The sequence below is a fragment of the Mastomys coucha genome, unplaced genomic scaffold (genome assembly GCF_008632895.1).
Source record: "Mastomys coucha isolate ucsf_1 unplaced genomic scaffold, UCSF_Mcou_1 pScaffold13, whole genome shotgun sequence".
Taxonomy (NCBI): Eukaryota; Metazoa; Chordata; class Mammalia; order Rodentia; family Muridae; genus Mastomys; species Mastomys coucha.
Window position 1 is genome coordinate 30,871,349 of NW_022196895.1, and position 23,233 is coordinate 30,894,581.

The following is a 23,233-nucleotide window of genomic DNA, read 5'->3' on the forward strand; positions in this document are numbered from 1 at the left end:
CAAACCAAACCAAACCAAAACCCAAAAAACAAAAAAAGGAGAGGAAAAAATACCCACTTAAAAGGTTACAACTGTCAGTGGTTTAGAAAATTGATTTCTTAGGCTGGGCAGTGGTGGTGCACGCCTTTAATCCCAGCACTTAGGAAGCAGAGGCAGGTGGATTTCTGAGTTTGAGGCCAGCCTGGTCTACAGAGTGAGTTCCAGTACAGCCAGGGCTATACAGAGAAACCCTGTCTCGAAAACAAACAAACAAAAAAGAAAATTGATTTCTTGAAAGACTAAATATTCTACACATATAATTTATAAAAATAAAAGCAAATGGTTACAAACACATCCTTGTGCAAGAATGTTTAGTGACATTATTCACAGAAGCCAAACAGCAAAACCAACCCAAAGGCACCAACTCATGAACACAGAAATGATATGTAGCTTATCCAAGACCACAGAGTAATCAATGGTAAAGTGGTCAAATAGTACAAATATATGCTATCACACAGTCTTAAAAACAGACTGTAGGATTCGTTATATGAACGCATAAGCCAATCTATTAATAGCAAGTAGATTAGTAGTGGAGTGGAACTGGGAAGCTGAAAGAAGGAGAGCAGCTGCTAACAGGCCCTGGCAGGGCTTTGGCTGACAATGCTCTGTGCTTGCGCTTACCTCTGTATGAAACTTGTTGTCGCACAAATACAATGATGTATTAATTGGTTTGAAAGGTTCAAAGTCAATGTTAACTTTCTTTTCCTTTCCTTCTTCTGTTACAATTGTTCCACAGTAAACAACCAGACCATTTGGAGGTACTGCAAAGCACATAAACAACTTCTTTACTTTAATTATTCCTACAGCCATAATTTAAATATAAAACAGAAACTCTTAAGACTCATCGGCAAAATTCTCATCCTTATTGTAATGCTTCCTCTCAGATGTTTCCATAGGATTTATTCCTTAAGTATAGCAAATAATACTTAGCACTCAATGGATAAGAAAGGAAGAAAGAGACAAAGAGAGAGAGAAGGATAGATAGATAGATCTGAAGGACAGTGGTGGCAGCTGGCTGAAGTCACAGCAGGAAAGCCAGATAGGTCAGAGTGACAAAGAGAGGGAGAGGCTTATTACCTTTGTTATAAAGTTTGAGTCTCTGTTGTACAGATGTGATGGCCCCCAGGACTGAAAGGCGGTTTACTCGTGACTTAATGTTAGATGCAGTTCCAAACTCGTCTGCTAACATTTTTGCCACTCGTGAAATCTGGTCTTTTGGAGGAATGATCAGCGATATCATGCTCGTGCCATTGCTGGAGAAAGAAATGCACACAAGTTTAAATTCCTGTTTACCACTGGTAAAATAAGACATGGTGAAACATTCTTAACCACATTGCCTGGACAGCACCAGAAAGGCAGCAGCTACCTTAGCACCCTGTCCAAAGGAAGCCTCCCAAGAGCCAGCAACAGTTCAGAAGATAGCTGCTGCCCAGTTATGAAGCCTGTCAACAGCAGAGGTTGAGATCCTGGTGGCTCTTAGTCAAGACAAAGAACAAATCTCCCAAAGTCCAGACAAATATTCCAGTTGATATTACCCCTTTCCGAATATCCTCAAATTCTAATTCAGCATACCCAGTGCGTTGATAGGAGACTAATACAATTCACAAACATCCCAGTTATGAAATAAATTGTAACCCAAGAATGTCTTTTTTTGCCCCCCCCATAGGGTCTTTTCTAGACTACAGCGATACTCCTGTCCCTGTCCCTCAACGTGCTGGGGTTAAAGGGGTATGCCATCAAGAATGTGTTTTGATTACATTGATATGATTAAAAATTCTTTTTGTAAGAGGAATACAGGGGCTAGAGAGACGGCTGGGTAACTAAGAACACCTGCTTCACAATCATGAAGACCTGAGGTTGGGATCCCAGAACCCTTGCAACAAGCCAGGTGTTCTTGGTAACACCATCTCCAAGGAGAGGGCAGACAGAAAGTCTATCACACAACACATGTGCAAACACAAATTTCTAAAAGAGCAATACACTAAAGGCCTGATTAAGTATCCAGTTAAGTATCCAAACAAATTCAAACATCTAGAACCAGAAGGTGAGACTGAAGTAAGACCTACGGAGAATACCACCTCTTTAACCTGTACTTTCAAGGTATTTTTATCACTAGCTGCAGTTAAGAAACACCTGGTTTCAATATTTCTAGTTGTTTTTGCCTAGCAAGCATGAGATCACAGGTTCAAACTCTAACATTAAGGAGTAGGGCAGGGTATCAGCAGCAATATAAACCAGTTCTGTAAGTTGAAAAGAGTCCTGAAGGCTGGCCTACAAAGTGAATATACTCATTTTTAATGCCCTATACACATAAAATTGGTTAAAGTGAAGCCTGAGCAGGTAAAGGCACCTGGCCCATCCTGTAGTCTTAGCACTAGGAAGGTAGAAACAGGAGGATCCCCAGAGCTCACAGGTTCAAGTGGAGACCATCTCACAACATGATGGTTAAGTAATAAGAGAAAAATAGCTGACTATGGCCTCTGGTTTCCACACATGCACATACACACAGGAACATGTATGTATGTACCACACACAAAAATAACATATAAGATAGGAGGAAATGTCTAAAAACTGTGTGGTATGATTTCTTTAACAATTATGTAGAACATGTAAATAATTCAGCATTCAACAACAAAAACACAATCTGAATTAAAAACCAACAAAGACCAGGCTCAGGGGCATGTGCAAGCAGATCATCTGAGCATGAGACCATCTGGTCTACACTGTGAGTCCCAGGCCTGCCCAAGGCTTATATAAATAAACGACACCAACAAAAACTAGCAAAGGACATAGGTCAGTGGTAGAGTGTTTGCCAACCAAGCACAAAGCCTAGGTTCAATCACCAATACAAACTGTAAACAAAGAAAAATTGGGCAAAGGGCTCGAAGAGACAATTTTGTAAAGATCACAGAAAGAGTACTTGGGTCTGCTGTGGGTTCCCTATATGGGAGATAAAGCTGTGTATTGCATCTTGTCACACAAGAGACGAAAAGATGACTCAGTGATTAAGAACACTAGCTCTTGCAAAGGATCCAGATTGGTTCAGTTCTCAGCATCCACACTGCAGCTCCCAACTGTTCTGTGACTCCAGTTAACAGAGATCTGATACCCTCTTCAGGCTTCAGTGGGAACTACAAGCACATGGTGCACTAACATACAGGTCTTGAGAGTGATAAGACATTGAGTGTTGACCCCTGATCTTCATATACACAACTGACAACCCCCCCCCCCCCAAAAGACAGGAGATACAGGATGTAGGAAAAGAAAACTCAATCCCCTTATTGGTGTAAAATGGGATGATCGCAACTGGTAAGATGGGTCAGTGGGTAAAAGTACTGCTAAGTCTGATGACCTGAGTTTGATTCCTGGGTCTCACATGTATAAAGAGAAACACCTTTACTTCCACATGAATGGTGTGGCATGTGCCCACACACATAATTAAAATAAAAATAAAATTTAAGAGATTGATAGACATACAAGTGTAAATTATAGCACATAAAATCAGTCATAAGTGACCACTACTGTCTAATTAGCTCTATTTACATGAAATGTTCAGAGAACAATCTAGCAGATAGGGAGATGCCATAGGATGTAGAGGACGCTAGCTATGAAAGTGGAGGTAGATGGAACCATGCATGCATCACGTCTTCTCTGTTTCAGGCTGTAGACATGACTAGCTGCACTAAGAAATTCCTGCCTTGTTGTAGACTTTCCTATAGCAATGGACCACAGCCTGGAGCTGCTGCTCAAGTAAACTCCTGCTCCCACCTGCTTTTTATCAGTGTTTTATCACTACAACAGACAACTAGGACAGAACCCTGAAAAAAAAAAATCAATGAGTTACATCTTTTAAGAGGGGTATATTTTATGGTATGTAAATTATATTTAATATTAAAAAAAACTGGGGCAGTGGTGGTGCACGCCCTCAGGAGGCAGAGGCAAGTAGGATCTATGAGTTTGAGGCCAGCCTGGTCTACAAAACAAGTTCTAGAACAGCCAGGGCTACACAGAAAAATCTTATCTCAAAAAAACTAAACAAAATTAATTAGGGCTAGGACATAGCTTAGCTGTTTTAGCATATTTGTTTAGCATATTTGCTGTGCACGCATGAGACCCTGGGCTCAATCTCCAGCACTCCTATAATATAAGCGCTGGGAAACCGAGGTAGGGGCATCATCAGAAGTTGAAGGTCATCCTTGCTGCATGTGCTCCTGCATATAACCCCAATGAAACTCACTGTGACGGATGGATAGAACAACACACATACACATGTACAAGTGGACTAGTTGGGAAAAGGAAGCAGATTGGAGGAGAGAAACAAGGAAAGGTGACAGGGTATGGTGGTTGAGTAAGAAGTCCTCCACAGTTTCAGGCATTTGAATGCTCTGGTTGGTGGCAGTGTTTGGAAGATATGACCTTGCTGGAAGAAATATGTCACTGGGAACATGGAAGCTTCAAAGACTGGTGCTATTCCCAGTTTGTTTTGCTTCTGCTTGCGGTAGGAGATGTGAATGCTCAGCCGATTCCACTCCCTGATGGTCTTAACCTTTCTAGAACAATAAATAAACCCAAAGAAACACCTGCTTCAGTGGTGGTGTTTTATCAGAATAGAAAAGTAATGAAGACATAGGGGGTAAGTATGACCATACACATATGAAAACACATAAAGTTCATTTTATGTAACTCACATGTACTTAAACAGATCAGAGGCTGGAGACATGGCCCTGAAGTTAAAAGCACTACCTGTTCTTCCAAAGGAAGCTTAATTCCCACCACTCAAATGGTAGTTTGCAACCATCTATAATCCCATTCATAGGGCATCTGAGGCCACTAGGCATGCATGAGGTGCAAGGACATACACACACGCAAAACAAACCAAAGATCAGCCCTAATTTTAAGGCTACAAAAGCAAATAATTACTAGTTCACAAGAATGGGTGGGTTCAAATAAACTGGGGATGAAGATACTTTCAGAAACATGTAAACCACACCCCTGCTACTGAGCCTATAGATTTTCACAGAAGCCTTAAGTCAGGGCTTTTTGGTTTGTTTTAAAGACTCTGTGTGTGTACATATGTATGGCAAGAACAACTTTTTCAAAGAAAATTATTTTTTAAGCGTATGGTGCTTGGCCTGTACACAACAGCCTGACTGAATGCCTGGGGCCTCAGAGGCTAGAAGAGGGCACTGAATCACTGTGGAACCTAGGTTCTCTCTGAGAAATATCAGTGTTAACTGTTGAGCCATTTCTCTGGCCCCAGACCAGTCAGTTTAAATACAAACTATTTTTTTGTGTGTTTTTTCTTATACACAATTCTCAAGGAGGCATATGCCTGGAATCTTTAGGGACCACAGGCATTCTCTTAAAAGGGCCCGGTTCTGAGTCAGCACTCTGAGATAGACCTGACATGGGTGATGTTAGAAGTAGAACGAGAAGGGCTCTGAGCACAGAGAATGACGTCACAGGAACCCAAACCCAAATGAAGAGAATGTTGGAGCAAACTGAGTGAAGCCAAGGAGCAAATGCCTCAAAGCCAGCTAATGACCTTGAGATAAACTATTTACTTTCTCGGAGATTGTTAAGATGATAAACATTCATTAAGCATTTTTGCTTAAGAACAGTAGGGCACACCCACTTAACATTCCAGAGAAGATAAAGCAAGTAAACACACTGAATGATAGGATGTGATCTTATTCCTGGAATCCACTGCTTAAAAGGTTCAGAAGTAGGGCTCAGGGCATGGAGGTATGCTCCCTAATATCACACTGGAGGCAGAGAAAGACAGAGCTGAGTTCAAGGCCAGCCAAGACTAGACTGAAAGAGCCCGTCTCCCTGTCTCAAAACCACAAACAGGTTCAGATGTATATATAGCTTGCCAGAAATTTTTCTGGTTGGTGTATTTCTACTAAGATTGCTAAGTCTGAAACATACTACCTGAAAGTTTAGAACTGGCTCTCTGGATAAGAGTGCATGAGGACGTGAGTTCAGATTCCAGAACCTACATAAAAACATGTGCCTATAACCCTAGGGCCTCAGGGTTATAGGCACATGCTACCGGAACTTGTGGGCTGCCAGCCTAGTTCTAGGTTAGTGAGACACCGTCTTTTCACCCAAAGATACACATGTCCATCTCCCTCTGACCCACCAAATTTCAGGAACAAACTATCTTTTATTAGTTTCCTTGTATATCTCTCTACTCTCTAGGGGGGAAACTTAAGTTTCTGAACTCATCTTTGTAAGACACTTGACTAGAGTTGAAATCCAGATTATTAAATATATGTCCTAGGGGGACATGGTGGTGCATGATTCCTATATACCAGTGCCCCAAAGGTTTAGGATGTCATAGTTCAGACTATTAAAGTGTCTGATATTTTAAGCTGGCTTTAACACTAGCAGAGTGAAAGGCCCTGCCAGGAAAGTTTTGGAGCAGATACACTCATTTACTCCGCAAGCAGCCAAAGTTGGTAGACCAGTTTGTGTAAACACAATAAAATCTCAAGGAAATTGAATATTTCAAGTTCATGTACAACAAATACCAATTACGAGGAGAACGAGAAGGGGCTGGAGATTTGGCTCGGTGGTTAAGAGCACTGACTGCTTTTCCAGAGGTCCTGAGTTCAATTCCCAACAACCACAAGGTGGCTCATAACCATCTGTAATGAAATCCAATCCCCTCTTCTGGTATGTCTGAAGACAGGGACAGTATACTCAGTAAATAAATCTTTTTTTAAAAAAAAAGAGAGAATAAGAAATAAAACCCTTGCAGCAGGGGGCATGTAGCTCAGTGATAAAGTACATGCTTAGCATATGATATAGCTAGATCACCAGACACTAGGAAAAGAGACAATGTTCTCACTTGAGAAGCTAACTGCAAAGGCCAAGCTACAGCATATTCTTATTGTCACTACCTCCCCATCCCTGAGACAGGGTCTCATAGTGTATTGGCTGGCCTGGAGCTTACAGGTAGACTCAGTGCTGCCTGCCTTGGTCTTCCTAGTGCTGGAATTAAGGGTGTACACTACTTGGGTCTGCTTGCTTTTCCTAATCCTAAAAGTTCTTTTTTTCATCTTCTCTGCTGTCATTATATTCCCTTTCCCAAATCAAAAAACTCTAAATAAGAGGAGGGACTGGAGAGACGACTTGGCAGTTAAGAGTAACGGATGCTCTTCTTCTAGAAGAGCTGGGGTTTGATTTCAACCATTAACATGGTGGCCCTCATGGTGGCCAGTTCCAAGGGCTATGATGCCCTTTCTGGACTCTGAGGTCACAGACATTTGCATGACCTATACACATAAAATAAATATAATAAAAGTTAATTAAAGGAGAGCCAATGAATACACAGCACTTGGGAGGGTAGCAAAGTAACAGCTCAAGCCAGTTGGGGCTCCATGGCAAGACTGCCTCAAAACCAAAATAAATACAAAGAAAAGAAGTAGGAGAAGAGGCAGTATAAAGGCTGGGGAGATCATTTAGTCAGACAAGATCTCTCTGCAAGCACGCTGATCCTCACTCCATCTTCAGCACTCACATGTGGCAATGCATACCCGAAACCCCAGAACTGAGTGAGGGGCAAAGATGGGGAGATCCCTAGAGCTTCTTGACCAGCCAGTGGGTGGGGAGTGGCTCAAGGATGAAAACACTTACCCTATGGGCTGGAGAACTGAGTTTTGAATCTCCAGAACCCAGGTAAAAAGAAAAATAACACTCATCTAGTGAGATGAAAAGCAGACTGGAGAGTTCCTATAAGCAATGTAAATAGGAAATCAAGCCACAAAGAAACACCTTCTCCAACAAGGTGCAACGGTCACACCTGATGTTGTCTTCTACCTACACATGCACACATGGACCCCACGCAGAGGAAAAGGATAAAGAAGATAGAAGTCAACATACTCGAGTTAGCAGTGCAAACCTATAACCCCAGATTTTAGAAGAGAGTCAGGAGGATGGCCCTAAGTTTGAGGCTAGCTTGGTTTATATTCAGTTCCAGGTCAGCTGGGAACAAAGTAAGACCCCGTCTCAACACATGAGCCAGTGAGATGGTTCATTAGGTAATGACACTCCAATCCCTGGAAGCCACACGACAGGAGACAACTGACTGTTTTAACCCCCCCACCCGCACCACAAAAATAAATTAATGTAACTTTTAAAAAAGGCCAGTGAATCATGTTGTATAGCAATGACTCCTACATAGGTCTTAAAAACTTCAAGGCAGACATAAGAAACAAGCTACAACATAAAACTCCCAAGGCCCTCTGCTCTCCTCAGGCTCATCAGGGTACTTTCCATTATCAAAGCATTCTCTTCAATGATTTACCCAGGGGATTAACTTCTGGGAGACACGGAAGAAAAACTTGTAAACGGAGTAGACACACAGAGCAAATACAATCAGGCCAAATTAACGCAGCAAACAAACTCAGAAAGGAAAGATTTAGACAGCCAGTAGCTTTCCCTCTCCTCACTCAAGAACTGTCAACAGGGAAGTTTCTCTACCTGGGTCAACGTCCCAACACCACCTCCTGGAATATTCCACCAGGAAACAGAAGCTGGAATCTTTTTCTAATCTTCTCAAAACAATGAGATACAAGGAGACGGCAATCAAGCTCAGCCAGTGCTGGGATCTTGGTCAGTGCTCCAGCGGAGAACTAGGAATGAAAACCCCTCTTGTGACCCGCATGAGAATTAATTTGTCTTTTAAATACATACTTTCATCACGATTTCTATCACCACCAGATAGATGTTCATTAACAACAGAGCTGGAGTAAGAGCCCTGGCTGCTCTTCCAGAGGACCAAGGTTCCATTTCCAGTACCTGCATGGTGGCTCACAACTTAACTTTGAGGGGCTCTGATACCTCTTCTGGTCTCTGTAAGCATACATATGGTGCACAAAACACAACACCCATAACTTAAAACTAAAAGTGAAAAGAAAAGAACAGCATGTTGGCTAGGTGTGGGGGTGTACACCTTTAACCCCAGCACTCAGAGGCAAACTCTTGAGTTTAAGGCCAGCCTGGTCTACACAGTGAGCTCCCAGGCAGCCAGGGCTTCAGAGTGAAACTGTGTCTGAAAATAAACAAAAAAACAAAACAAAACAAAACAAAACAAGGTAGTGTGCATAACAGAAAGATAGATATGAAATGAGAAGATGGGAACAGAAACTGACAGGACCTCAAAACTTGCCTGGCATTAGACAGCTAAATATTCTCTGGACTTCAGTTTTGTCCATGGAATGCCATTAGTAGCTTTTTGATTCATTAACAGGTTTGTTATAGAGTTAAAAAGGCATGCTAGTTACTTATCTTTGAAGTAGTTTTAATTATTTAAAAACATCAGGGACTGGAAAGATGCTCAGTGGTTCAGAATATCTACTGTTTTGGCAGAGGACTCAGGTTTGGTTCTTAGCATTTTTACAGTGGCTTACAAACGCCAACAATTCCAATTCTTGGGAATGTAATACCTTCATTTGACTTCTGAGAGTTCCTAAATACATGTGTCACACATACATACACACAGGTCACACATACATAAAATAAACTTTTAAAAATCAGGGCCAGGACATAAATAACTCTTTAGTCTGTGCTTGGCATTAGCAAGATCCAGCTTCACGTTCAAGCACGTCAACTAAGAAACACGCCCAGCCTGTAACAATCAATGATCTTAATAACCTCCACAGCTCTCCAGCCCCACTCAATTCTTAAACACACATGCCAACTTTACTAGGTAGGCATATATACAAACACTCTGCTACTATTTCAGTACCCTGAGGTCAGTATCAACCATTAACTAATACTAAGCCATGGTATTCAATGTGAGGCTGCTTTGCTTTTAATCAAAAATGAATTTTAGGGTCTGAAAAGGTGGCTCAGCCATTAAGATCAAGTACTACTCTTCTAGAGGATCTTGAGTTCGATGCCTAATATCCAAATCAGGCAGCTCACAACTCCCTGTAACTCCCTATAACTCATGTGATTCCTTATCTCTTTGGGCATGCACACACACTATTAGAATATATTAATAAATAATAACCAACAAAAAACAAAGAATTTGGGGGTCCAAGAACAAGTGTTAAGAGTACTTGTTTAGCGTTACAGGTCTTGGTTCAATTTTCAATACCACAAAATTTGTCACTAGTTCAATCCCCAGGATAAAACAAGAGTGAACCACACCAGCTATGAGGGAAGTGGAGAGAGGACTGTCAGTTTCAGAGATCTTATGTCAAAACAATGAAACATCACAATGACAACTATAAAACTGCAGTCATAGCTTTTTCTACCATGCCAAAGATTTGCTATCAGCCACATAATACAACACAATGCCCAAGCCAACTTTTCTGCAATGCCTTGAACATGCTAAACAAGCACAAAGCAATCTTTTGTCTCTTCTGAGAAAAGGGCTCATTGCTCAGACTGGTCTTAAACTGGTGATCTCCTGCTCAGCTTCTCCACTAATAGAGATTGCAAGTATGGCTGGCTAGGTCTCCTTATCACTTGACTTATAAAGTAACACTCTTTTTTTTTTTTTTTTGGTTTTTCGAGACAGGGTTTCTCTGTGTAGTCTTGGCTGTCCTGGAACTCGCTCTGTAGACCAGGCTGGCCTCGAACTCAGAAATCCACCTGCCTCTGCCTCCCAAGTGCTGGGATTAAAGGCGTGCGCCGCCTGGAAAGATGGCTCAGCCGTTAAAGGCTAGGCTCACAACCAAAAGTAACACTCTTTTTTAAAAACAGGATCTTACCTGCTCAGCCATCTTTCTCCAACCCCTCAAAGTAACATCTTTCTCCAACCCCTCAAAGTAACGTTAAAAACAAACTATGTGCCTTGCTAAGATACTTTCTATAAAAACAAACTACGTGCCTTGCTAAGATACTTTCTAACTTTTGTCTAAGTCGTTAGTTACATAATTATTCTCCTCCCTGCACTAACCCCTCAAACTACTATGTTACCCTGTACTTAACATGGGACTGAAAATGGTTTGTGTCACCATTCCAGGGATGGCTAGGAGACCATGTTCTCATTACAAACAAACAAACAAGAACAAAACAAAAAAAACCTTTTAGGCTTGTGGTGGTGGCACACGCCTTTAATTCTTGTACGTGGGAGACAGAAGCAGGCTGATGTCTGTAGCCTCGTCTACAAAGTGAGTTCTAGAACAGCCAGGGATACACAGAGAATGTCTTAACTCCTCCTCCTTCCAAATAAATTTTTCAGTCAGGTGTAGGGGTGCACCTCTTTAATTTCTCAGCTCTTGGGAGGTAGAGGTAGGTGGATCTGCCTGGTGTAGTGAGTGAGTACTGGGAAAGCTAAAGCTACACAGAGAGACACTGTCTCAAAAACAAAACAAAACAAAACATAAAACTAGGGGGGGGAAAGAGAGCATCAAAGATGATACCTATAATCCTGGTACATGGGAGGCTGAGGCAGGAGGATTGTAGAGAGCTTGAGACAAGTCTGGACAACAAAGCAAAATCCTGTTTCCAAACATAGGCCAATACCCCCAGGTTATCTGCATGGCAAGAATGAATTGTTAGGAACCCCAAAATGCCAAGCCCACTGAACATTAAGGAAGGGCTACAATAAGAATAAAGTTAGTAGCCAAGGGTCCAAAATATGTCATATGGCAACGATAAAGCCAATTAGAGGCAGATTCACCAAGCTCTTGGTGCTTGAGTGGGAAGTCACATATAGTTTCTAACCTGGTGGAGAAGAGCTTCGAACCCTCCAACCCCCTTACTCCCTCTTAAGATAGCAGGCTGCTAAAGAATGAAAAGACACCTACAGAATGTATCCTAGGAGAAGATTCTATTTTGAGATTCCTGGAGAATAGGTCAGACTCAGAAATCACTGCTGGAAATGATCAACTGGACAGACCTGGTGGTAATGGGCAGGCAAAAATTTTCTTCCCAACCTTCAAGCAAAATCCAGACCACTAAAAGCCCTGCTATCAAGCTAATAATTAAGCAAGTATCTTACCATAACTAGCATGCAACAACACCCTCAACACCTAGGTTCAAAGAAAAATATTCCTCCTGTTAAAGGACCCAACTGGTCTATGTGGTATGGTTGGGAAAGGACTGGACAAATTTTACTACATTCTGCTGGACAAATTTTACTACATTCTGCCTCAAATGTATCCTAACACTGCACTCTTGCTTACTGAAGCATGTGTCTAAGAGTTTTCTTTCCCTGGAAGAATGTGTCCTATCACAATGTGAAGTCTGTCAAGACTTGAAATGCAAAGAGTGCTTGCTTGTTCTTTAGATCCACAGAACATAGGACACTTGTCTAGAATACCACAGCTGTTCAGATTAGCTCTGAATTTAGATGTGAGGAAGGGTATCCGAGGAAGACCACCACATCCTATTATGGATGCTCTCATCAAGCCCTTTCTTTCCTCTTTGCCCACGTCTTTCTGTGGAGATGCATGTGGAGGCCAGAGGTTAACAGCAGTTTTTCTCAACTGCCCTCCACCATGTTTTTTGGAGACTGTTTCTTGCTGAACCCGGAACTCAATTAGCAAGATTGGTTGGCCAGCAAGGCCATACTCTCCTGTTTCTATGCACCCAGTTCTAGGATTACAGGGGTAACCTAGCATACTCAGCTTTTGTATGTGGGTCAGAGCCCCCAAGTTTGTAAGTACTTTTGTTAACTGAGCTAGTCCCCCAATATTTTTTCTTCTTCAGTGCTCAGAATTTACTTTGGGCCTTTTGTACATGCTAGGCAACTGCTTGATCATTAACTTGTATTCTGAACCCCATCTTTCTGTTCTCACCTCTTAATATAATGCTCCATTAGGTTATTTGTACTTTTTGTTAGGACTAGGTATTGAACCCAGGATCTTGAACATGCTAGTCAAGTACCATACCTGAGTGATGGCACAACTGCTTTTTATATTTTGAGTCAGGATGTCATTTAGTTACCCAGGCAGACTTTGAACATGCAACAACCTCCTGTCTCAGCTTCACAGATAGCTAAATTAATCCTGTGCCATTAGACCTAACTCCTTTAAAATATTTCTGAAGGATCAACATGTATGTAACAGGAAAGCACTAACTAATGTTTGCAGCCAGAAATAGTGGCACATGCTTATAATCCCAAAGAATAGTCAGTGGAGGTAAACTTAGGCTACATAGCAAGACTCACTGTATGAGAAATACAGTTAGACATCTTAACCCTTATTAGGCCAACCACCACTATCAATCCCAGATTTCTATGCATAAAAATCAAACCTTAAAAGAACAGCCCAAACAGACCCTCCCGCAGTTTGTTTTATATTCATCTCTTCCCTGAATCATATTCTAATTATTAACTCTTGTAATAATTTTTCAAAAGAGATGGCCACGTGGCACACAAGATAAGGGATGAATAAAAGCCCCTTTTCAGAGACTGAATCTTTAATGCTTTAGGTAGCTATATGAAAGCCTATGAGGAGAGCTGCCAAGTCTGAGACAAGCCAGGAGTACAAAGTGAGTGAGATCCTTTCTTATCCCAAAAGTCTGAGAGCTGGGGTTTGTGGCTTAGAAATAGGGTGTTTGCCTAGAATAGACAGGACTTGAGTTCAATTCTTTGCAACAAACCCAGTATCATTAAAAATGGCGTGGAATGTTCATTCAGTGGTAGGAGTCCTTGTTCGCAACACTGAATTCAATTTCTGATATCCTTCCTCAAACATATTTTTAAATGCAGAGCATGCAAAACAGGAAAACCAGACACACTAGCACTGTAACTATCACAAAGCTAAATCCCTAGCCCAGTCACAACCACCCTGTCAAGAATATGAGTAGCTTACTTTCTTACAGTCTTCTCTGAAAGCCCATATCTCTCTTTGAGTGTATCTTACTTTCTTCTGAGTAACATATTCTCTTAACTTTCATGCTTATCTTTAAAACCCATTTTAAAAAGAATTTTTAAGCTGGGCGGTGGTGGCGCACGCCTTTAATCCCAGCACTTAGGAGGCAGAGGCAGGTGGATTTCTGAGTTCGAGGCCAGCCTGGTCTACAGAGTGAGATCCAGGACAGCTAGGGCTACACAGAGAAACCCTGTCTTGGAAAAAAAAACATTTTTTTTAAAAAATATTGAGAAATGAAGTGAAACAAAACTTCCTGAAATTCTCTAGTTTGAAAATGTTCCTATTTCCCCCCCAGGGAGAGTAGGAGAAAAATGTGTGTAAAAGTCTCCTGTAGCCAACTGACCTTGAACTAGGGACCATTTCTTTTTCAGCAGCTAGAGTGATGCTGGTCAGGGTGACTCATACCTGTAATCTCTGCTCTTGGGAGATGGAGGCAGGAAGATCAAGAGTTCAAGCCCAGTCCATAATACAGGAGACCTTATCTCAAAAAGAAAAACGAAAAGGCTAGAAATGCTCATCTGCTCTAAGTTCCTTATTTGAAACCAACTGTGGTTCAACTCACATGGCCCTAAATCCATTTTGGCTATGTACATGTTTTTCCTTATAAGTCAACTTTGGAGACTACACCAAGAATAACCATAAACAGAGAGAAAAATCATACACAGTTGATTGTTAAGGGAAGCAGGTATATATATAAAACAAAGAAAGTACAGTGGAGCCAACTTAAACCAGATGCTATGTAACAGGTCACTGAGTTCTCCCTGAGCACTTTGGCCTTTGCAGATGCCATTTCATAAAGAATACAGCCTGCTGGGCTCAGAATAAGTTTTAAGACTGGTCTTGCAGCCTGGCACACCTTTAATCCTGGTGCTCAGGAGGCAGGAGAGGCCAGCCTGATCTACAGAGTGAGTTCCAGGACAGGCAGGGCCACACAGAGAAACTGTCTCAAGAAAGGCAAAACAACAACAAAAGACTAGTCTTGGAGATTTTGGAGAACACAAAATATAGCATACAAGTTCACAAACTAGAATCTGCATACATTCAGATTACTACACAATTATACATGTGGAAACTAAAGCTTAGAATAGCCTATCATAAGTCAATAGACTTCTGGAGTTAATCTCATCTTGTTTTACAGTTTTACACCATGATATTCAAGACACTAGGTTATCAAAAATCTCAGCCTCATTTACTCTGGGTATCAAATGATGATGTTTATTGCTGTGAATAATAAATGACTATATTATTCCAAAGCATCTATGACAAAATGCTCAATAAATAATTTTGTGATCACCTCATCCTGTCAATGTGTTTTAACTATTGAGCCCATTTTGTGGGTAGTTCTTTTAAAACTACAATACATTTGGTTATATACCAAAAGATAACCACATACTGACTGAGTAAACTTCAAAATTACTTATTCTGGCAAACCTTAAAATTAGTGTTTAGGGTGGGTGCCATGACAGCAGGTATGTATGAATAGAAACACGCAGATCTCTATGAGCTGGGGGCTATCCTGGGCTATATATTGAATTCCAGGCCAGCAGAGGCTACAGTGAGAATCTGACTCAAAAAACAAACAACCCCCTAGCCCCAGAACTTGACCTAAGGTAGCAGAAAGCCAACTCCTCAGTGTTGACCATGAATATGCAAAGGGAAGATGAAACAAAGTTAACCGGACAGAGGGAGGTAGACCCACACCCTAATGTAGTCCACAAGTTCTTTTCATTTCAGAGACAACTCTAGGCACCCATCACTACCTTCTGTCCTGTGCTAGCAGCATCCGACAACATATATTTGTTTTCTACTGAAGTCCAACCGGAACACCCCCAATACTGGCACACATGGATCCATTTGCTATGTAATTTGTCTTTAAAGTTCATCACAAGTATCCTAAGAATATTTTAGTACTAGCCAGGCACAGTAGCACATGTCTGTAACACCAGCACCTGGGGGACAAAAGCAGACCAGGAGGGAGAGCCAGCTTCAGCCAGCCACAAAGTGAATTGGAGGACAGATGGCTCCCCCCGCCCCTTTTAAAAGTATAAAACACTATGAAAGGGGCTGATGAAATGGCTCAGCAGATAAGAGCACCGACTGCTCTTCCAAAGGTCCTGAGTTCAAATCCCAGCAACCACATGGTGGCTCACAACCACCCATATTGAGATCTGATGCCCTCTTCTGGTGTGTCTGAAGACAGCTACAGTGTACTCATTTATAATAATAAATAAATCTTTAAAAAAAAAATAAAAACACCGAAAATCTAAAGTCTAACACAACTCAGAATGAAAATTAAAATCTTGCCATTGTTCTAAGAAAAAAAATTTCGAGACACATACAATAAACTTTTGATTCCCCGACTAACACCAAAAATGGACAGGACTTTTAAGCAAAGCAGGACAAAATGATAAATCACATTGTTTCAGAAAAATATTGTTTAGTGTGCTTCAAACTTTACTGAACTTTTCTAAACTAGAAAATAAGTTTCCAAAGGCTTTTAAGAGAGCTTTAAAACTTCAAATAGTTTGGAACTATGGTTAGGAACAAATAAATCTAAGAATGAATTTGTTCATCAAGCAGGAGAAATAAATATTGCTTAGTATGCAGTGTTATCTTCTATGTTACGTCACTCAGGCAAATTAGTAAGGAATTCAGAGAATGCACTGTATCCAAATTCTAATCCAGGAACCTGCCTAAAAAAGCACCCAGACAACCTACGGGTTCAATTCCAACTTGTAATAGTGTTAACAGCGGTAATCCATAAATGTCAGTACCTAACAGAAAACTGCAAGTAACACAACAGAAGATAGCCCACTGAAACAAAAGTCCCCGGCTAATTCTAGGCATCACAACCAACCATGGTCTCTAGTAACCTCCTGACACAGTACTTTTAGGTTGGATTTTATTTTCCTTCTATCACATGGTGCAGGTTCCTGTCAGGAAGTCTTTATAGTCAAGTAAAACAAAAACAAAAACAAAAACTCTAAGAAATAATAATAAAAAACCATCTACCTTCAACTCAAGGTTTTACAATTCATCAAAGGAATGTGCAACACACCAAATATGTCCAAACTTCCAGAAGTCTAATCCAAACAGGAATTAGTGTTCCTCACTTATTAAGAATGAAACACCAAAGCAAAACCATACTGCTTTAAAACCATGGACTAAGAGGAATCAACCGGAACCCATTTAAAAAAGTTAATGAGCGCAGTGCTAGGGTGGTCATGGTATCAATGTCAACCTACTCATCAGTGACAAACTTGGGCTGAAAACCAGAATGTATGTTTGTGTGCTGAAATTGAATTTCCACATGGCATCTGAGGAAAGTCACTCTGTTATAAGAATGCTCTGAAGTGTAGGAATATACAATGTTCCACTTTTATGGTGGGGACACCCCCAAGTAGTAAAAAGTTTCTATAACTGGGAAAGTAACAAAACATAGCAACACATGGAAGAAACAGAAACACCCCTGGCACACACTCACAAAACAACATATGGCTACTTTCAACCTAGCTTATTCACACACCCAAGGACACACCTACAAATTCTTATAAAAACTTAAGAGACTCACTTATAAAAACTTAAGAAAGCTCGCTTTAAGTCAGTTCTGAATTTCCACAAGCACTGTTACTCCACCAGGCAACTGGAGAGTCATTTTCCCAAGAAGTTCCACAGAAAAGCCATCAGGGATTCTATTATCCGGACTTCTCTTGAGTATGTATGTAACAGACTTGTTAACCAAAACCACCACCACTCCATCCCGCACACGCTGGCATTTTCGGTTTATAGGCGGGTCTTGGAACAGCTAAACCCAGGAAGCTCTGGATAATCAGAAAACTTAGGGGAAGTCATCTTCGGAGAGGTCTAAGACCCAGAAAAACAAAGGGGAGCCAAGAAGAAAATGAAGATCTCTCTTGGTCAACTCTCTTTTATACCCTATCAAAACTTCACACACACAGGACTTGTAAGTCCAAGTGGGGGAGGCCATTTTAATGAGGCCTGGTGGAGGAACGTGAAGTGAGAAGGGAGAGAGGAAATCAGGGTAGGGCGTTCGGAAAGGAACGCCAAGTACTTTCCCCTAAGAGTACCCGAGTTGGGTGGCAGCACCAGGATCCCTGAAAGTGAGGAGCTGGATTTAAAGGCCCGAGAGGAGTACAAAAGTAGCAGTAGCTTTATCCGGAGAGGGGGCCGAGTGATCGGAGCCGTGGGAGCCAGGCTCATTACCACCAAGAGGAGTAAGGACTTCTCTCCCGGCCAGCCGCGCCGACCCTCGCCCTCCAGTCCGAGGCTACTACCCAGAGGTCCAGAAGGCGGGAGTTGGCTAGTGCCGGGTTCTCCTCATCCGGCCATGCGGCGCGGGGGCGGCCATCCTGAGGGGTCCCGGATCCAAGAGGGCACGGGGGTGCCGGACGCGGCGCTCACCCGCGGGCCGCCTCCAAGCTCTTAATGAGCTTCTTGATCTTCCAGATCTCCACGTTCCTATCGGCAGCACTGGGGTCGTCCGCCATCTTCTCGCCTCCTCCTCCCTAGAGCGGCCCGGCGGGGCCGGGAGACACCAAGACCACAGAGTTAGCGCCGCCGCTGGGGCAGAGCGGCCCCCTTCGTCGCCACCCCCGAGCCGCCGTCCTCTCCCCGCCCCGACGGCCCGCCGCATAGGGCGCCGGCCTTCCGTACGCCCGCCTTACCTAAGGGCCCAGTCCTGGGCGGTAGCGGCTGCTCCTCCCCGGCGGCGGCTCCGCGGCGGCGGCGGCTCTGACGTAGGACACCGGCTCCCTCTCTCCAGGCAGCTGCATGTGTTGCAATCCGCTCACATGGGGCCTCTGATCTCACTTCCTCCGCCAGGGGCGGAGTGGAAGGCGGCGGGCGGAAGGGAGGGGGCCGGCGCGACGGAGAGAGGCTGTGCGCGCGCCGCGACTTCCCATTGGCTCTCCGCGCTTGTGCTTACAAGGGGCGATCTGATTGGCTGTCTCGGCGGCCTCGCTGCCTTGTGAGGTAGGGGACGGGGAGCGGGAGGTAGCGTCTTCCTTCCGGCCCGGTTCTCCTGAAGGAGGAAGCGGGCTGAGCTCCGTGGCTCTCGCGAGCATTTTTCCCAGCTTCTATGGGCTAGAATGGGGGTGCTTCTTAAAGGGCGAGAGGAGAGAGAGAGAGAGAGAGAGGAGTGGTCGTAGCCTTTCGTTCAGCCCTTGACCTGAGAGTGAGCATCTGAAGCTCTGCGACGCAGAGTTCTAGTTTCTCGGACGCGTACGTACGAGCGTGAGGTCAACCGCGCTAGAGAAGCGTGGGAGGGAAAACGTCGTTGCCACGAGGTTGAACTCGATCGCTCGCTGACCCAGTGCGGTGGGCTGTGTGCATCGTCGCTTTGCGAGCCAAAGTTCAGAATCCTGGCCGCTAGGTCGAGATGAGGAACTTCGCCGAGCCCAGAGCCGATCGACTGAAGAGGGGTGAAGAAGGGTTTCGGTGCTAACTACTATGGGTTCTCTTGGGACTTTGGGGGGGGGGCGGGTTAAAGGATTCAAGGGTTGCCTGAGATTGGAGCCCCAAGGGATCTGAGAGCGTGCGTGTTTGGTTTGTTCACTGTTGAGCGTGGAGGTGGGGAGAATGCTGAAAGCGTTAAGAGCTTTTTACTTTATGAGTTAAGCTTTTCAGTTGTCTCGTCTCCGTTCGCTTCGCTTGCGTGCGTTCAAATATTTGACCTCGAAGCAAATACTAGATCTCGTTTGTTTGTTTTTTTTCCTGACTAAAAGTGAACGGAGTAAGTAGGGTAACCCTAATGGAGTTCACGATCTAGTTGACTTTGTAATCGCTTGTAATTTTTATACTTTCGTGTGTTTGAGACAGGATCTTGATGTTGGCTTCAAACTTCTACAGATACTCGTGTCTCAGCCTTCCGAATGATGGGATTACAGATGTGAACCACTAAGCCCAGATAATTTTTTCATATTTTATATGGTAAAATAGTTGCACGAATATTTAAGTACTGTAGGTACTCCCGAGAGTGTATGACAAGAAATCTAATTCTGAGCCAGGCAGAGGTGGCACACGCCTTTAATCCCAGCACTTGGGAGGCAGAGACAGGCGGATTTCTGAGTTGGAGGCCAAAGTGAGTTCTAGGACAGCCAGGGCTACACAGAGAAACCCTGTCTCAAAAAAACAAAAGAAAAAAGAAAAAAAGAAAAAATCTAATTCTAAAATGAGGCATGGAGAATGAGTGATTTTTGTCAGAGGGGGTCTAACATACTTGAAGAGACACAAAAAAGGCAGTATGCTGCAGTAGCAGGGGAAGAAGACATTGAGGGGTCTTTTAGGCCAAGCCTACCGTTTGAAAGGCAGTGGATTCATCAGCAGGAAGAGCCAGAGGACACACATGTCCAAGGGCTCAGAACCCTCCTTGACCTTATTCCATGTATCATCAAGCTGTTATTCTGTATCTTTTGTAATAGCCTTTGGAATGGATAAACTGTTGCCTTGAATTCTGGGAGCCATTCTAGTAAGTTAGCAAACCCAGCCAGACCTGTCAGGTTCACAGGTCTTAACCTGGAACTCTTAATGGGCATCCAAAGCTGGAGTAGTCCTAGAGACTGCTCTTTACCTGTGGGATCTAGTACTAACTCCAGGTAGTGTTAGAACTGACTCCAACGCCCAGCTGCTGCTTAGTATGGAAAAATACCTAGGCATTTGGCCACAGAGGTTGAATGTAAACACTTTGTCAGTAAAATTAAAGTGTCTCTCCTGGGTGTTGAGTATGCTGGACAGCACTGAAACACCTAAATGCTATGTATCTGCAACCATGTCCTAAGTTGTCTTTAAGTGATATATTTTTGTTGTTGCTGCTGCTACTGTTTTTCTACCCCAACCAGAGTCCCACAATAGATTTCTGCATAGAACTGGATGTATACAGTGTTAGAACACTTGCCTGACATGATTAACAAAGCTCAACTGTATCATGGGGGTTGGGGGGTGTGTGGGAGCTGTGTGGTGCTACACCTAATGTAGGTCTGTAGCTAGTTACACCTGCTCTGGGATTGAGATGATCAGTAGAGACAAACCCAGGAAACAGACTACCATCTCAAACAAATAGATTGTACCTGGGTGGCTGGGGAAGGCCTAACATCCCTATTTTAAAAATTGAGGCAGGAGGAAATTGAGTTCAAGGGCTGCCCAAGCTGCTAGGTTATGTAAGACCCTGCCTCAAATGAATAATTTTTTAAAATGGAGTGGGGATGGAGTTGCGGGGACTGGTTGTAGTGGTGAACACCCTTAATTCCACCACTTTGGAGGCAGAGGCAGGCAGGTCTCGGAGTTCAATGCTAGCCTGCTTTAGAGATCCTAGGACAGAGGGCTACACAGAGAAACTCTTGTAAGGGGTTGGGCATGGGGGGAACTGACAGATGGTTCAGCAACTAAGAGTATTTGCAGTGGTTGCTCCTCCAGAAGAATGTGGGTTTGACCCAAGCAGCCAAATGTTGGCTTTATTTCTGCACATAGATACATGCAGGCAAATCAACACATAAAAAATTAAATCATGGGCTGGCGAAATGGCTCAGTGGGTAAGAACACTGACTGCTCTTCTGAAGGTCTTGAGTTTGGATCCCAGCAACCACATGGTGGTTCACAACCATCCATGATGAGATCTGACACCCTCTTCTGGTGTGTCTGAAGACAGCTACAGTGTGGGTGGGGCTGGAGCAAGCAGTACATCTGTACAGCTACAGTGCATTCATACACATAAAATAAATCTTTAAAAAAAATCATTAATTTAAAAACAATAAACAATGAAAAGGCTGGGGCCTTAGTTGGGTGACAGTGTGTGCTAATTGTGTGTAGGGCTATTCCTCAATACCCAGTAAAATTATTAGTATCTAGCTTTACATTCAGTGCCTAAGGACTGGCTAAAGTCGATTTTGCAAGGATTTCTTTTTTTTTTTTTCTTTTTTTGTTGAGAGGGGCCGTGTTTGAGACAGGGTTTCTCTGTGTAGCCCTGGCTGTCCTGGAACTCACTCTGTAAACCAGGCTGGCCTCAGTCAGAAATCCACCTGTCTCTGCCTCCCAAGTGCTGGGATTAAAGGCATCCGCCCGGCAAAACAAAATATCTTCATGTGCTGGCAGATTACTCCCAGTGGTTTGAAGCTCTAGGTTCCATCACCAATGGTGAAAAACTAAATAAATTCAGCCAGGTGTAGTGATACATGCTTATAACCCTAGCAGTCAAGTTCAAGGATTGTTTTGTTTTTGTTTTTGTTTTCCAAGACAGGGTTTCTCTGTATAGTCCTGGCTGTCCTGAAACCCACTTCATAGACCAGGCTGGCCAAGTTCAAGGATTAAGTTTGAGGCCAGCCTGGGCTACACAGGAAGTCTGTCAAAAACAAAAACTACCCTATAAAATGTGAGGTGGGGCTGGAGAGATGGCTCAGCAATTACTTGAGTTCAAATGCTAGCAACCATATGGTGGCTCACAACCATCTGTAATGAGACCTGATGCCCTCTTTTGGCGTGTCTGTAGACAGCTACAGTGTATTTTGATATAATAAATCTTAAAAATAAAAATCTGGTGTTTCTGTGTTTGATAAAAGTTGCACCCACTAGCACATTTGGCTTAATTTCTATAATGTAGCATGAGTGTTTTGCCTCCCATGTATTTAAGCATACTACATGCATTTGTGGTGTAAGGTAAGCAAAGGGTACCTGATCCCCAGGAATTGAAAATTTAGGACAATCCCAAGTGATAGCAAAAGTACACGAATCTGTCTGTGCTTTGCTAACATTTTTAAAAGGTTTGGTTTGAACATCTGTGTTTTAGTGTATTTATTTTGCCATAAGGTGGATGGGAGCACTATGGAAGGGGTCTAAACCAAGTACTTAAAAATCAGAAGGAGAAATCCTTATAATACTTTGCTTTCCAACATGGGTACAAGTAATTCAGCAACCTAGGGTCAAAGCAGACCATGAAAACTGAGATTTGTTGCTTTATCTGAGGACCGAAACACCATTGGTTGTTGGAACCTTCCTTTCCACGTGAAAAAATTACTTTAACCATTCTATACAGTGTAACCCTGTCTCAAAAAATAAAGGGATTTAGGTAGAGAGATGGCTCTTGTGAAGTGCCACCACCAGGACTCACAGCTGCCTATAACTATAGCTCCAGGAGATATGTGCACATAACCAGACCCCCCCCCCAAATTAAGAACTATACAAAATAGTCTTTCTCTGAAAGATAGTGGAGATAACACCAAAAGGCCAAAACAAAAACAAAAAAAAACCCCAAAAACTCAGGGCAACTGTTCTGAGTCACTGAGATCAGACATTAAGACTTATTAATACTAATTTTTTCTAGATAGAAGACTACAACGACTGGA

General features: G+C 42.8%; 1 protein-coding gene across 2 annotated transcripts in view; it reads right to left on the reverse strand.

Annotated features, from left to right (window-relative positions):
- Window positions 1-18,749, reverse strand: part of Etf1 (eukaryotic translation termination factor 1) — a 27,302-nt gene extending 8,553 nt beyond the window's left edge. Inside the window, exons 1-4 of one of the 2 annotated variants that reach the window (XM_031365343.1) lie at window positions 18,566-18,749; window positions 18,303-18,406; window positions 1,117-1,292; window positions 661-800 (exon numbers count right to left, since the gene is read on the reverse strand). In XM_031365343.1, the coding sequence (XP_031221203.1) occupies window positions 661-800; window positions 1,117-1,292; window positions 18,303-18,388 (402 nt within the window). In that variant the 5' untranslated portion in view covers window positions 18,389-18,406; window positions 18,566-18,749. Of the gene's footprint in view, window positions 1-660; window positions 801-1,116; window positions 1,293-18,175; window positions 18,407-18,565 lie in introns of both variants that reach the window. The other variant, XM_031365344.1, reaches the window with a different exon arrangement.
- Between the last annotated feature and the right edge of the window lie 4,484 nt (window positions 18,750-23,233).